This window comes from Myotis brandtii, unplaced genomic scaffold (assembly GCF_000412655.1).
Source record: "Myotis brandtii unplaced genomic scaffold, ASM41265v1 scaffold1774, whole genome shotgun sequence".
Taxonomy (NCBI): domain Eukaryota; kingdom Metazoa; phylum Chordata; class Mammalia; order Chiroptera; family Vespertilionidae; genus Myotis; species Myotis brandtii.
The window spans coordinates 498,075-513,956 of NW_005356575.1; the positions used below are offsets into that span (position 1 = coordinate 498,075).

General features: G+C 55.4%; 1 protein-coding gene across 2 annotated transcripts in view; it reads right to left on the reverse strand.

Annotated features, from left to right (window-relative positions):
• Window positions 1-4,864: 4,864 nt before the first annotated feature.
• CLPTM1 (cleft lip and palate associated transmembrane protein 1) overlaps window positions 4,865-15,882 on the reverse strand; it is a 32,030-nt gene continuing 21,012 nt past the window's right edge. For both annotated transcript variants that reach the window (XM_014537365.1, XM_005863387.2), the window contains exons 6-14: window positions 11,872-11,957; window positions 10,979-11,099; window positions 10,499-10,743; window positions 9,698-9,791; window positions 7,246-7,436; window positions 6,897-6,992; window positions 6,457-6,592; window positions 5,827-5,994; window positions 4,865-5,608 (exon numbers count right to left, since the gene is read on the reverse strand). In XM_014537365.1, the coding sequence (XP_014392851.1) occupies window positions 5,313-5,608; window positions 5,827-5,994; window positions 6,457-6,592; window positions 6,897-6,992; window positions 7,246-7,436; window positions 9,698-9,791; window positions 10,499-10,743; window positions 10,979-11,099; window positions 11,872-11,957 (1,433 nt within the window). In that variant the 3' untranslated portion in view covers window positions 4,865-5,312. The remainder of the gene's footprint in view (window positions 5,609-5,826; window positions 5,995-6,456; window positions 6,593-6,896; window positions 6,993-7,245; window positions 7,437-9,697; window positions 9,792-10,498; window positions 10,744-10,978; window positions 11,100-11,871; window positions 11,958-15,882) is intronic.

Below are 15,882 nucleotides of genomic sequence, written 5' to 3' on the forward strand. Positions count from 1 at the left end.
GGCCTGCGCGTCCATTGGCTCTCACCCCGCCGTGACGTTTCACAAGGGGAACGGGAAAACCCCCGCGCGTCACGTGGCCTAGGGGGCGGGGCCGGCCGGGAAGAGGAGGTTGGGCGTTTGGGAGGGGCCAGCGCTGCTGGCCATAGCTCTGGCGGAGCCAATTGAGGCCTGCTTAGAGCCATTCCCGCCCTGCCCAAGGAGCAAGTTGGGGAAACTGAGGCACTCCCCTCCCCCACAAGTCTGCCAGCGGAACTTGAACCTGTTGTTTTTCTGGATGGAAGGGAAGCTTTGGGATCAGGAGAGCTCTACAGCTTTCGTTGATAATGATCTTTAGGAAACTTCCATGGTTTCTCTACTCATTTTCTGCAAATTGAGAGTGAAGATATTTTAACGTTTAAATCTAGAATGTCAGCTCTAGGATTTGCCTGTTTTGTTCCTTGCTGTATCCCTAGCACCAAAAACAGCGCCTGGAACACAGTAGGTACCCAATGAATGGTTATTGAATGATTGGATGGATGTTTTATTCCTCCCCATAATGCCAAAGTTTCCCAGAGCACCAAGGCTCAGTAAATCAGTCCGGGAATGATGTCAGTGTAGCCCCAGCATACATCCTGAGCTGTGTACCTGAACCTTGAGCAAAGTGCTTACCTGAGGGCCTCACAGATGCTTCATACCTCACAGTCGCATCAGAGGCATGTGATAGAACCAGGATTCTTGCAGAGGGGAGACTGAGGCTCAAGGAGGGGCAGCCATTTGGTTTGATCATAGTCCTAAAGCCTCCCGTTCTTCAGAATGACTAGGTGACCATAGGTTCCAACATGGATGCGGCACCCTGACCACAGAATGCTATATCTACTTGTGTAAAATTTGAGTGTTTCTCTTATCTTTGTCGTCCACAGATTATTAGACATACAAACTAAAAAAATTAAAAGCCCTGGCCAGTTTGGCTTAGTGGATAGAGCATCGGACTGTGGACCAAAGGGTCCCAGATTTGATTCTGGTCAAGGGCACATACCTCTGTTGCAGGGTCCTCCCTGGCCCGAGCCCTGGTCGGAGTGTATGCAGGAGGCAACCAATCGGTATGTTTCTCTCATATGTTTCTGTCTTCCCCTCGCTCTCTAAAAATCAATGGAAAAATATCGAGTTAAAGATTAAAAAATAGTATAATAAAATAAATTCATTGGACATACAGTTATTGAGCATCTGCTGTGTGTGAGGGCCTGCACTGGTCATTGGGGACACAGCACTCACCAAGCCAGGCCTGATGCCTCTCATGGGAGGCAGCAGCAGTTCTCAAAGTGTGGCCCCAAGCCCTTCAGGCTCAAGTTGGAGCACTACTGCTAGACAGCAAAATATTGAGCAAACTTTTAAAAACTGCCAAGGGCCAGAGAGCAAATATGTTAGGCTCTGAGGGCCAGACAGGTCTTAACATTCAACTCTGCCATAACGCAAAAGCACCCAGACAGTACAACGAGATGGCTGTGTTCCAATAAAACATTATGGCTACTGAAATTTGAATTTCGTATAATTTTCATGTGAAACAAAATATTCTTCTTGAGCTTTTTTAACTATTTAAAAATTACACAAAAGCTGGAAAAGGCTGCATTTGGCCTGTAAGCTATAATCTGCATACAACAAGGGCATTGCAAGGGAGGTTATGATTGAGGGTCCAGAATCAGAGTGCCTGGGTTCAAATCCTGTCTCCCACCTACCAGCTGTGTGACCTTGGGCAACTGACTTCATCACTCTGAGCCTGATCTGTAAAATGGGTCTAATAACAGGATGGTTGTGAGAATTATATGATACTAATAGCATTGGCCAGGTAGTTCAGTTGGTTAGAGTGCCATCCAGATACGCCAAGGTTGTGGGTTCGAACCCCGGTCTGAACATATACAAGAATCAATGAATGCATAAATAAGTGGAAAAACAAATCGATGTCTCTCTCAAATCAATAAATAAAAATGCTAAGAATGGCACTTGTATACAGCTCTTAAATGTGTTGGACACTGTTCTAACACTTTATGTTCTGAAACCTTGGACAAATTTCTCAATTTCTCTGGGTTTTCTCATCTGCTCTTGTAAGCATTTGACTTAATTATTACAGTGTAATGGTGCCAGGCAGTGTTCCAAAAGCTGGGGACACAGCAAAGGAAACAAAAGACAAAAGCCCCTCCCATCATGGCACTGAAATCCAAGTGAGGGAGACCGATGGAAATAGATAAGCAAATACATGTCTGGTGGTGATGGCAGTATTACAGAATAAAGCAGGATATATGGATTGAGGTTAGAGGGTACTATTTGGGTTAGGAAGTTGAGGGAGGTTCTGGGATGACGTTTGAGCAAAGAGCTGAAACTGTGAAGGATCCACTCCATTCCGGTCTCCTTGCTATTACTTTAATATCCCATCCATGAGGTGGGAACATGCATGGCATATTCAAGTAATAGCAAGCAGTCTGGAGTGGAGACTACTGGGGAAGTAGTGGAGAGTATAGCAATGGTCTGTAAGGTGATGGGGACATCAATATTAAACTTAATGAAATAAACCACATATAGCTCTTAGACTAGAGCTTGGCTCATAAGGGACGTGGAGCAGTGGCTCCCAGGAGCCCACCTGATTAGCCTCTGCCCCTTGCAAATGTCAGATCTCACAACTGTGTGTTGGATGAGTAAGTGAAAGGACATGTCAGAAACCCTCAGCCCCTTAAGGGCAGACCTGGGGGTGTCTTGGTCCCTGCTGTGTACACAGACCCCCCAGCTCAGGACAGTGTCCAGGGGAGGGGCTCAGGGAGCATTTGTTGACTGGTTGTCAATCTCTCCATCAGTGTCAATGTGGGCTCTTTAGGGTCCACACTCCTGGGTATGTGCTTGTCTGTGAGTTAGGACTGGCAAACACGCATTCAGCAAACATTCCTGCAGCGCCTCCTCTGTGCCAAGGACATGGCCGTGACCAGGACAGCCCTAGCTGTCCTCACGGGGCTCAGTTCAGTGGAGAATGACTTGTCCCCAGTGATGACCCATAGTGGATAGGGCTGGAATGTGGGACCCCAGGGAGCTGGGGGGAGAGGGGGCGGCGCTTAGAGGAAGTGGTCAGGGAGGGCTTCCTAGAGGAGACATTGGAGCTGCAACCTGGAGGATGCACAGGGTAAGGTAAAGAGCGTTGTGCCTGGAAGTTTCCCAGGTAAGGGAAGAGAATTCGCTACAGTCAGGAGATCATGGCAAGTTAAAGCAAGAAAGATGAAACTACAGAGGTTAAGAAGTCCCCCCCCACCCCACCCAGTCTGGCTCACCAGTTAGGACCCTGGGCTCTTCTCCCAAGGATACTAGGGAGCCATGTAGGTTCTAAGCAGGGGATGGGCAGGGTCAGATTTGTGCTTTAGTTAAGTTCTCTGGTGCCCTGGCTGGTTGTTCACTGGTTAGAACATTGGCCCACGGACCAAAGGGTCACTGGTTTGATTCCTAGTCAAGGGCATGCATGTACCTTGGTTGCTGGTTCAATCCCTGGCCCCGGTCAGGGTGCCTGCAGGAGGCAACCAGTCAATGTGTCTCTTTTCACATTGATGTTTCTCTCTCTCTCTACCCCTCCTCCCTCCCTTCCACTCTCTCTCTAAAGATCAATGGAAAAAATATCCTTGGGTGAGGATTGAAAAAGAAAAAGTTCTCTGGCTACTGGATGGTGGTGAATGGGTAGGGCAGGACATCAGGGAGAAGGCTGGGTGAGAACCCAAGAGGCGAGAAGGATTCTGAACCAGGTGGTGTCAGTGGAACTGGTGACTCCTGATTGTGGGGTAAAGCTGATGGTCTTTGCCAAAGGCTGGAGTGTGCGGCTGTGGGAGGAGGGTCAGGGAAGATGAGGCCAGTGAGTCCAGGTGGCCACACCCCCTGGGCTCCTAAGCTTTCTCCTAGGACACGGGGAGCCATGGAATCGTGTGCAGAGTACGAAAGGGAGTGGAGTGGGCCGTGGCTGCCTGAGGGTGGAAAAGCCTGCAGTCCTGCGTGCATGTGTGCGCACCTGCGTGCACACGTGTACACATGAGGGCCTGAGCACACCAGCATCTCCCCTGACATGGTGGATTCCCTGCCTGGCTCTGCAGGGCGGAGTGGAGGTGAGGCCTCAGGGAAGGCCCTCAGCCCCAGGCCTCCTCTCCCTGCAGTGTTGATGAGACCACCCCGATTTGTAAATCTGGGAATGTGGGTTCCAATCCCTCTGAGTGCAGGGAGGCCCAGAGGCCTGTCTCCTCACCTATGAAGTGGGTAAACAGCCCCAGCACCCGCTGTGGGGAAGGCCCATGGGCCATGCACTAAGAGCTTGGTTGGGTCCTTGCGCTGGCAGCCCTGGAGACACCCCAAAAACTCCAAGCTCTATAATTGGGCACCACCTGAGTGAAGGTTCACCCCATACCCCTGCTGCAACCTGGGGAGGCAAGCTTGTAAGGCCAGAGAAGGGAGGTCACGTGTCCAGGGCCCAGGACTGCTGAATGCGGAAGCTGGTGGAAATGGATCAGGCGGTGAGTGTTTGCTCATGAGGCAGGCCTGGCTCCTGTCCTGCCTGGTGGCATGAGGCCCGAAAACAGTATGGGCACAGGCAAGGCGCTGAGCCTCAGCCGGCCAGACGCCGTCTCATGGGCAAGAACATAGGTGCAGCGAGGTCACAGCAAGCAGCTTCCCCATCTGTGAAATGGGAGTTATGGAAGCCCCATCAGAGGACTGCTGAGAGGAGGAGGGTGAGAAAGGGGCCTGGCCCAGAGGGCCACTGTCCCCACTTTACCAAGTCTTTCAACCTGCAGGGTCTCCTTCCCAGACCTGGGAGAGCCACCCATACCTGCTCTCTGCCGTGACAGAGGAAGGAAGGCACAAGGGGGGGTTGTTGAGTTTAAGTTAAACACCCACATGAATTTATTAAATTCAGACTGTGTTAAAGGGTGGCGGTCTGGGAGGAGGGGGCTGGTCAGGGGACGAGGGACAAGATGATGGATGGCCGCGGGCATCCCACAGAGGGGCCCTGGCCTCTCCCCTGCCTGGCCCACCCCCTCAGCAGTGCCGCATCGGCTTCACCATGATTCCCAATGGTGCTGGGCTGGCGGGGCAAGATGGCTAAAACACAGGAACAGACAGACAGACGGCGCCTCCACAAACCACGTGCCCTGGCCTGCCCAGCCCCCACACCATGCACTGGGCCCTGGCCCAAAAGGGGTCTCCTGCCGCCCCGGCCCAATCTGTCCAGGGAGAGGGCAATAGGGAGGGGAGGCGAGGGGCCTGGGTCGGCAGGGGCGGTGTCACCAGGAGCCGGAGCAGACAACGATGACCAGGAACAGTTAATCCCTTTTCTTGTCCTCTGCCGGTTTTGGAGGGACTTCCTGGGGCTCGGTGGTGGAGCTGGCCCCCTGGGTGGGCTTGGCAGGCATGGGCGTAGAGGCCTCCTCCCCGGCGGCGGTGGTGATTGTGGCAGGGTCAGGAGTGGGTGGGGGTGAGAGGGCCCCTGTGGCTGTTGGGGCCTCGGCCACGGGGGCAGTTGCTGTCGGTGCCTCACCACTCATGCCAAACTCATTCACCCGTGTGGGGTCGACGCGGTAGATCCACCGTTGGTAGAGGTAGATGAAGAAGACCACATCTAGAGGTGGGGTGAGGGGGGCAGTGTGAGGGGAAGGGGCCCAACTGGCCTACTGTCAGGGGGTTGGGGGGTTCTGCAAAGATTGGGCCTCAGATTGAGCCCCAAGGCCGGGAACAGGGCACGTCCCTTAGCCCAGGCCCCAAGTACTGCCTGTGCCTCCCGAGTTGCAGTGGGAGCCTCCCGCCAGCCCACCAGCCTGCCCGCCCAACCAGGCTCACCATCCCGCAGGCAGCCGATCCGGTACATAACAGGCATCTTGATCACAAAGGCGAACAGGTCATCGATGAAGGTGTTAAGGGCCTTGTAGGTGAGCATGCGCCAGGGCAGGTGGGCCACAGACTTGAGCTTGTAGTTGATGAAGAGCTGGGGTGTCATGGTGATAAAGCCTATGGTGGTGGTAAGGGGACACCCGTGAGCAGAGGACGGGGCATCCTAATCCTGGACCTCTCTGACCTCACTTCCGGCCTCCCTCCCGTCACTTACTCTACTCCGGCCACAATGGCCTGCTTGCTGCTTCCAGTCCCCCAGGCACAGGCTACTTTAGGGCCCTTGGATGGCTCCCTCCTTTGGCATCTTTCATCTCCTGAGAGAGGTCTCCCTGACCACCATCTAATGTGCACCCTCACCTTGACCCTTCCCAGTACCCATCACGTGCTGAGTCGCCTGTCCACTTGTTTACTGTGTGGGTTCCCCTGAGGATGAGGACCTAAATGCACCTGACCTCCAGGAAGCCTCCCTGACCCCAGACCCAGCCAGGCTTCCCTTCGAGGCTCCCCGTATGCCACCCCTGCCCACCCTGGGTTGTCCCTGTCTGGGGATGAGTGTGCCTCCCCCACAGGCCTGCTCACCGAAGGTCAGCAGGAAGCCGTAGAGCATGCTGAGCACCCAGGAGTACCAGCCCTTGTGCTCCAGGTACAGAAGGCTGTAGACCGCGTAGCAGCCCAGGAGTGGGAAGAGGATCCACGACAGGTACCGAAATGCCATCTGTGGGGCACAGGGTGGGGTTGGAACCCCACTTCTCGGGCCCCACCTGGCACCCCTGCCTCACCCACCCACACCTGGTCTGGCCGGCCGGCCTAGGGGAATTTCCAGGTGGCTCTGGGAACTTTGGATTCAGACAGGAAGTATACATGGCAGGTGGTGACGCTAGAGGGTGTGACACAGGCCATGAAGTGTAGACGCGTCAGTTAGGGGGCAGATGCCTTCCCTCCCTCCGCCACCCCGACAACTGCCCATCCCCCGGGCCCCCAGGAGCGTGTGGTGCTTGGAAACCCTAGAGGATACTCACATCATCGTACACTTTTGTTGAGGACTCGATGTACGTGGACTTGTCTTTGAAGGTTGGGCGGGGGAAGAGTCCTGCCACCTTGTGCTCCCGGTCCAGCTTCGGGCAGGGAGGGAGGCCGTGGTCAGCTGCCGTTCCCCCTGCCGGCTCTAGTCCCTGCCCTTCCCCACTGTTCCCAGTTCCCCTGCCCCACATGTGACCTGAAAAATCCCCTGGTGCGAAAATCCCCTTGGTCCTGGGAGTGCAGCCGGCACTGGGAAACACCCGGGGCCAGCTCCAGGGTCTGGCTGACCAAACAGTCCCCCTCCCAACCCCTGGCAGCCCCCAAAACAGCATGGCCGCCCAGCCTTACCCGGACATCCATGACCTTGGTGATCTTCCAGAGGTCAATGAGGACCCCGATGAAGACGCTGACCTGGACCACGAAGTTGGTCTCGTTGTCCAGGATGTAGAGGAGGACCACGAAAGATTGGAAAACTCCGAAGAAGACGGAGCGCACGGACAGGCCCTCCAGGGACTGCCGGCTGTTCCAGAACTGGATATCTGTGCACGGGAGTTAGGGGGAAGCCAGGAAGTTGAGCTGAGTCCTTCCTGCAGCTCCCTCAGGCCCCACTCTCCTCAGACCCCAGGGGAGGTGCTGGGTCACCAAGGGGGAGGGGTGCACAGGACCCCTTCCCATAAAGAGCCTCTGCTTCTCAGGTGCCACCTGAGCACTGGACAGGCAGGACCTCTGCAGCCCTCACGTCTGACACCGGCCCCCAGAACGCAGTCCCTCGACTGGTGACAGTGACTGCTGCCAGGTCCCAAGTGCTCACCACGTCCAGGTGCTAAGGGCTGGTCAGAGAAGCCACTTCCCTGTGGCCTCACAGCCTGGCCTGGCAGCATCTGGCCGGAAGCTGGGTCTTTGTGACACAGACCTGGGCTGTCCACCCTGGTGCCAGGCGCCTCCCCTGGTTGGGAAGTCCTGGGACACGTGCTTCAAAGCCATCTCCTCCAGCCCACTGCCCTGAAACCGCGAGGGAAGTGGCCCACAGCCACCTGGGTACACACAAGAGCCCCGTGCTCAGGTCTCCAATCAGCTCCTTCTGATGCTGCTCCTGGACCCAGCCCGCAGGGCCCAGGTCAGGCCTCTCTGAGCCCTGGGCTCCCCGTAGCCGAACTGCACTGGGATAACAGCACTGGTCGATCCCGCCTGTGTTGAGTGTTTAAGACCCGCAGCCACAGGAGGCCACCACCACATGCCTGCTTTACAGAGGCAGCCAGCCGTGGTCACACAGGGCCGGCTTTGCACTGAGCCCTGGCCATCCACCTGCTCTGGTTCTGATTCTGGAGCTCCAACACACTCGGCAGGCTCCTCCATCCCCCATCAGACCCTGAGATTAAAAGGGAAATTCACAGAAACCCCCCAATCCTGACCAGGGAGAATGGGTCTGGAGACGGGGTTCTGGTGGGGGTGAAGGGATCCAAGTCCTGTCCTAGACCAGGGAGGCAACAAACATGGGCTGTAAAGCTGGGCTCACCCAGGGCCCACTCCTGCCGTGTGACCTTGGGCGAGTGACCACCCACTCTGAGCCTTCGTTTCTCATCAGGAAGAGGGACCCCAGTGACCCAGCTCCCAGTGAGCAGGAATGTTGGTGAGCTGGCACCTGCCCAGGCACAGGAATATTCCACAGGCTACGGCCGAGACCCCCTACCAGTGGTTGGCACTTACTGCTCCGTTCTGATGTTATCATCTTCAAAATGTAACTCTTAATCTTGGCAATATTGTCTTAATAATAATAATATTTATTACTATTGCCCCTTCCAGAGCGGGCTTCCTTCAGACTGTGGGTCTCTAGGAAAGGAAGAAGTGGCCGGCAGGGCCTAGGGCAGTGATTCCCAAAGTGGGCGCTACCGCCCCCCGGTGGGCGCTGCAGCGATCCAGGGGGGCGGTGATGGCCACAGGTGCATTTGGGGGCGATGAGTAACTGCTATTAAAATTTAAAAAAAATTAATTTCCAGGGGCTGAGTAATATTTTTTCTGGAAAGGGGGCGGTAGGCCAAATAAGTTTGGGAACCACTGCTGCTATTAAAATTTTAAAAAAATTAATTTCCAGGGGCTGAGTAATATTTTTTCTGGAAAGGGGGCGGTAGGCCAAATAAGTTTGGGAACCACTGGCCTAGGGGATGAAAGTGGGTGCTGGAGCCGGCTGCCTGGGTCCAAATCCTGGCTCTGCCAATTGGGAGCTGTGTGACTGCAGGCAAGTTACCTAACCTCCCTGAGCCTCTGTTTCATCGTAAGCATGGAGGTAACAACAGGCTTCCTCATGGGGCTGTGGCTGAGGACTCAATGAGCTAATTAATGAGGGCACTCAGAACAGTGCCTGCCCCATGGCCAGCCCCCTCAGACCCTGGCCATTGCCACTGTTGGCCTTTGGAACGTAGGGACCTTCTGGGGACTGAGCTGTCACCTTCCCATTCGGGTGGGCCCCATCCACTCCACCCGGAGGGGCCTTTCCCAGCAGGCAACCTGCTGGGCAGGCTGATGGGAGCAGCTCTGGGGCTTCCCTGCTCTGGGCCTTGGAGTTCCCCAGCCCAGCCCCTCCTGCAGCACCACACCCAGTAGATGGAAGTTTCTGGACTGGGAGTTTTGGGGCCATCATCCTGGCCAGTTCACTAGGCCTTTGGAGAGTGGGGCTGAGAGACCCCCAGGTAGGGAGAGGACCTATGGGCGAGGAGGGAGAGAGAGGGGGCCAGCCGCCTCTGGTACCCTCCCATCCCCAGCCCCCCATGGCCTCTCACAGGCCCCAGGGTCCCACCCCTACCGTTCTTGAAGGCCAGGAACTCAAAGACACTGTGGACGATGGACACGATGATGGTGAGAGCCAGCAGGTAGGGGTTGGTCTCTAGGAGGGCAACCTAGAGGTGGGGGGTGGGGGAGATGCCTGTGAGCGCTGCCATGCCCTTGCTGGGGGGCCGACCTCTCTCCTCCTGGACTCCCAGAAGAACCTGCTCACAGACCTGACCCCCAGGACTACCCAGAGAGGGAGTGCGCATGATAGGCAGAGATGGACAGATGGACATGGAGAGGCAGGCAAGTGATGGAGAGAGAAAGAAACAGAAGAGAGGAGAGAGACAGAGAGACAGTGATGGGGAGAGAGGCAGAGTGACAGAGATAGATGCAGAGACAGTCGGAGTGAGGAACGGAAACCCAACATGAAAGACAACCCCAGACAAGCACAGCCGAGTCTCAATGGCACAGACATAAGCAGAGAAAGATGGGGACACCAGGAGTATTCAAGGACACAGTGACAGAGAGCAGAGACATCAAGTCAGAGCCCGAAGTTGGGGGGAAACGGGCTATGGAACAAGATCAGGAAGGGGCGGTCCGGAAGGGACTCAGAAGGCCTGGCCAAAGAGACAGAAAGCTGAGACAGGAGGACCACAGAAGCCTCAGGGATGGGATCCCCAGAGCCAGCGAGGGCTGAAGGAGGGAGGGCACCTGGGAGGTTGTGAAACTGGTCAGGGAGCACTGGCCGGAGGTCCCCAGGCCGCCAGCCTGGCCCACTTCCCCTTCCCCGCCTGCAGCCCAGGAGGGTGCTGGGAAGCCCCCACCCCCACCTCACCTTCACCGAGTCCTGCTCCTCATCTGACTGCTCGTATAGCTCATCACCCAGGAAGTTCCAGGGCGACTTGGTGCTCTGGGCGGCGTAGAGCTGCCAGCGCCAGAGAGAGAGTGGGCAGAAGGAGACGCGGAGCGGCAGGCTGGCCAGGCTCTCGTTGATGGGGTAGTAGTCCTTCTGCAGGTTCCAGTAATCGTTGAAGTAGATGATGGGGTAGTAGTCACCGCTCACGGCGTCGAATTTCACGTCTGCAGGCAAGTGGGGCAGGGGCACTGCTCAGCCTGGGCTGGAGCCACGGGCACCCGCAAGGGTGGGGAGACCCCGTAGGCCTTCCAGAACAAAGGTGGGATATTCAGATGGGCCCCCTGACAGACACTGGAGGACAGGGACAGGGAAGAAAGGGGAGTCTTCAGGCAGGGGTGGGGCAGGGGGAGAGCTTGGGTAGATGGAGACAAGGAGAGCCAGAGGGGCTGGGGGCCTCACACTGGTCCAGGGGCGGAGGCACGCTGCCCTTCACCCACGGTGTGTGGTCGTCCACAATGTTGATGGTGATGTTGGGGTGCCAGTGGGAGATCACTTCTACAGGCCCATAGTCCTCGGCCCTCTGAGGGGAGACAGGGGGGTCATGGGGCCCAGAGGCACCTGCACCTGAAGGCTCCCATGACAATCGTGACAGCAGAAGAGCAGCCACTACAGTGACCATTGGCCAGCCACACGCCAGCCTTACAGACCCCACACCCTGGACCCCCAGCCACCTGACAGGGGGGAAACTCAGCCTGCAGATCTGGATGGGCCCATATGCCAGGCTGCCTGACCATTGGCCAGCCACACGCCAGTCTTACAGACCCCACACCCTGGACCCCCCAGCCACCTGACAGGGGGGAAACCCAGCCTGCAGATCTGGATGGGCCCATATGCCAGGCTGCAAAGAGAGCCCCGCGTGCAGCTCCACACTCACGGAACGCCTGCCGGGACCACCGTAGAGAGGATTCCTGGCACCCAGCACAGGTTAACACCCTGGCGCCCCCAGCCCACCTGGAAGAATGGGGGTGCTACTCTGTCCGGCTGGGCTCGGGGTCTGACTGCTTGGGTGTGAATCCCGCCCTGCATTTCCTGGCTCTGACACTGTGGGCAAGTCTTCCCACTGAAAACAGGAATAGTAATGGGACGCCCCCTTCACCCAGAATCCTCCCATTTCCTGAGAGGCAGCTCAGCTTCCTAGCCCCTTTTCCAGAGGGAAACTGAGGGTCAGAGAGGTGAGGAGACTTGACTAAGCCCCCACAGCAGCTCGGTGGTGGTGCCAGCTGAGAGCCCGCACGGCTGCTGGGCCGCGAACAGCCCGACGCCCCCAGGACCCAAGAGCTCCGCTCATGTACCTTGATCATTTCTGGATCGGCTTCTGTCTCTCCTGTCAACAGGTTCTTGGTTTTCTGAAACCGCCGGCGCTTGTATTTGTTGATCACTGTGGAGGGGGACGGGGAGAAGGGGTGGATATGAGACCTGCTGGCATTGGGGGATCCAGACCCCTCTGCCTACCAAGAGCTGCTCACTGATCTCCCGGCTCCCACTACCCCACATGCCAAGTGGCGATAACGCTGACCGGCAGGCCTGAGCTGCCTGCCCTCTCAAACCTCAGTCCCTTTCCCCATTTTTACAGTGACACCAACAGCCACCAAATGACTCGCGGCAGAATCACGGAGTCTTTCTGCTCCAGAACCTGCTGCGTGGGTCCCATCCGGCCCGTCCTCCAATCCAACCACAACTCCCCCTCCAGGCCCCATGGCGAGCCAGCCCTGGATGACTATAGCCACCTCCTCACTGGCCTCCTGGGGCCGCCCTTGCCTCCTATGACCTTCTCTCTGCCGGGCAGCCAGCGCTACTTTTAAACCAAGTACCTGACCCTGCCCTCCTGCTACTTCCGAACCCCAGGCAGCTCCTGCGGCCCCAGCAGCGCACCTTCATGCTCCATGCTCGCAGGCCCCACCGACCTCTCAGCCCTTACCCCTCCCACCCTCGTCCTCCTCACTCCCCTCTCCTCACATGCGCCAACCTGACCCGTACCCACTATGGCTGGGAGCTTCCTGGTGGCTCTTCTCACCCTCAAGTCCCTGGTTAAATGTCCCTCTTCCTAGGACAGAGATGGCGAACCTATGACACGCGTGTCAGAGGTGACACGCGAACTCATTTTTTTGGTTGATTTTTCTTTGTTAAATGGCATTTAAATATATAAAATAAATATCAAAAATATAAGTCTTTGTTTTACTATGGTTGCAAATATCAAAAAATTTCTATACGTGACACGGCACCAGAGTTAAGTTAGGGTTTTTCAAAATGCTGACACGCCGAGCTCAAAAGGTTCGCCATCACTGGCCTAGGGCTTCCCTGCGCACCCCACTCAAGGAGGCCTCCAGTCGGCTCCTTGCATTGTGTATTCCCTTCACAACATTCCCTGCCTCCAATTCAACTGCCCATCGGTTTGTTTGCTGTCTCTCCCCGCAACCTGTCTGTGAGCCCCAGGAGGGGGTGGGCCCATTTGGACACTGACATATCCCCGCACGTCCTGGGCCCAGTGATGACCCGGGGAATACACGAAAGTAAACAGGCGAGCTGCGGGCAGTTCAGAAGGCCCGGAACCACCGGTGTGAGAAATCCTTTGGGGCTATGAAACCCCAGCCAAGAGCAGGCCTCACTTCCGCTTGCAGAGGCCAGGCTGGCCACAGGCTCTCTGCCTCCCTGCCTTGAACCATGCCAGGACTTGCCAGGAGGAAGGGGCTGGTGCTTGCTCAGCTCCACCCTGCTTGGGTACTTTTCAGCTCTCCCTATCCCTGGACAAAATGCAGCCTGCCCCTCCTGTGACTTCCCCATCTTGTCCCCGAGGGGCAGGGAGAGATGGGGAAACGGGGAGGGAGCTGGTCAAGAGCGGGAGCCCTACTCTCACTCGAGCTAAGGGACGTTGGAAAGCGTTGTCACTTCCCGGGCCTCGGTCCCTCTGCTGGAGAATGCAGGGCCATTGTGAAGTGGCTCTGCGCTACAGAGCCCAGCCAGAATGTCTCTGCACGTCACAGATACCCAAACCACCGGCCCGGATCCCTCGCATCCACTCAGAACCAGGGCTAGAGGCTTCTGAATTCCACACACAAGCTCACGTTCAAAAACATTTCCGGACGGGACTTAGGCTTTCAGCCCAGGGCCTGCTGCTCTGACTGCAGCACAAATAGCAGCCCAGCACTTCTATCAACACAGGTGAGACCTTGCCCCAAGTCCAGGGGGAGCAGTAAACACCGAAGGGTGGGCATCCTGAAGAATGAATTCTGGGGGGACACACTCCGCTACTGTTGCATTCCTGAGAGAGGCTGACGCGGGAAGGGAAGAGCCGGGCCCAGCCGGGCTCCAGAGGCCTGGAGGAGGCACAGGAGAGAGGCTTTGGCTCCGGGGGAGAACACTCTACAACTTGGCAGCACCCACACGGATTATAATACAAGACGGACCTGGCTCCTGTGGGAGGAAAGAGCCACCTTTCCTTGGAGCTGAAGCTTCTAGAAGTGCGGCAGCCAGCATGGTGGTCACTGGCCACATGAGGCTGCTGAGCACCGGCACTGTGGCCGGGCGGGTGTGCTGTGAGTGCGAAACACACCAGATTCTGAAACTCCGTGCAGAGGAAGAAAAGAATGTTAAGGTAATCTCGGTGATTTTTTTATACTAATTACATGTTGAAATGACAATATGTTGACCTCAATAAAATTACTACTAATGTTAATTTTATAGTTTTAGGGGGTTTTGTGTGTGTGTGTGTTTTTTTTTAAAATATATTTTATTGATTTTTTACAGAGAGGAAGGGAGAGGGATAGAGAGTTAGAAACATCGATGAGAGAGAAACATCCATCAGCTGCCTCCTGCACACTCCCTACTGGGGATGTGCCCGCAACCAAGGTACATGCCCTTGACCGGAATCGAACCTGGGACCCTTGAGTCTGCAGGCGGATGCTCTATCCACTGAGCCAAACCGGTTAGGGCTGTGTGTGTGTTTTTTATGTGGCCACTAGGAAACTTAAAATGACTTAGTGACTGGCACTACATCTCTAGGGGACAGAGCTGCTCTGGAGGACTGAGTGCTGGCCCTGTGGGGGGAGGGGGGGTTGTTCTGCTCCCACACTCCATTCTTTGCCCTGGAATTGGGTGGCCAGCTCTAAGGGGTCCCAGCTGTGGGGCAAGCCTGGGTGATCCTGGTGGGCCTTCCAGGTCCACCGGCTGCAGACACCCGTCACAGTGACTGTGACACCACCTCACCACACAGCGACAAGGATCTCATTTACCAAAGGCAAACCCACAAAAATATGGCATCAATGAGGGTAAATGAGATACAAGCTAGCAGCCACCCAACTGGGTCTCATTCAAGGCAACCTCTGAGGCGTCAGGCACATCTACCCCAGGCCCCTGAAGAGCCCCACTTTTGGGGACATGTCCTTCAGGACAGCCCCTGCAGGCCACACCTCCCCAGCTCACCTTCGCCCACATCTTCACAGTTCCCACTATGCGGAAAGCAGCGGGCTCAACGTCCACAGCGCACATTCCAGACCCGCTCACTTAACAGCACTCAGTACACTTGGGGCACCAACTTTTTGTTCAATCCAGTGTAGGTAAGCTTTTTAAATCATGTTTTATTGGGCTTATTTTTTAAATATATAAATTCTAAAAATATATCAAGACTGTCCAATCATGACTGTCCAATCACTTCCAGGTCTGCCAGCATGCCCCTAACACTTCCTTGATGACAATGACATCTCTGGATGTGGAGGTGGGGGAGGGGATGGGCTCTGAGACAAAGTCCATGAGAAGGGCCACACCTCAGTGAGTCCAATTACACTTACAACTTAGGCAGGGAATAATCTGTCTACCCCTGACATTTTTCCTCACGTTTGAATTATTCTTCTATTTCCCCCTAAGGCTTTCCTCTATTTCTAGTTCCAGTGTAAGACCTCATCCTAAACTTCTTAACTTCTGAAGAAAAATCAAAATGTGCTCAAGGACAAGCTCCCCAATTTAAATCTCCGCACTCCAGAAACATAAGTGATTTAATCATTGGTTGCCCCAAAGCATTCTTTGTTTCTTTTCAAATGTGATGATGATTCTTCATACGTTTCCCTTTTCCATATGGGCACGTTGGCTTTTAGAGTATCAGTGGCCTAGCTCACAGCTGTCAGGCATGCAGCCCTGTGGGCTGAGCACACAGCAGTGGTTCCCAACCTTTTCTTGGCCATGCCCCACTTAAGCATCTCTAAAATCCTGATGCCCCCGTGACATATAATTCTTTTTTTTTTTAAATATATTTTATTGATTTTTTACAGAGAGGAAGGGAGAGGGATAGAGAGTTAGAAACATCCATGAGA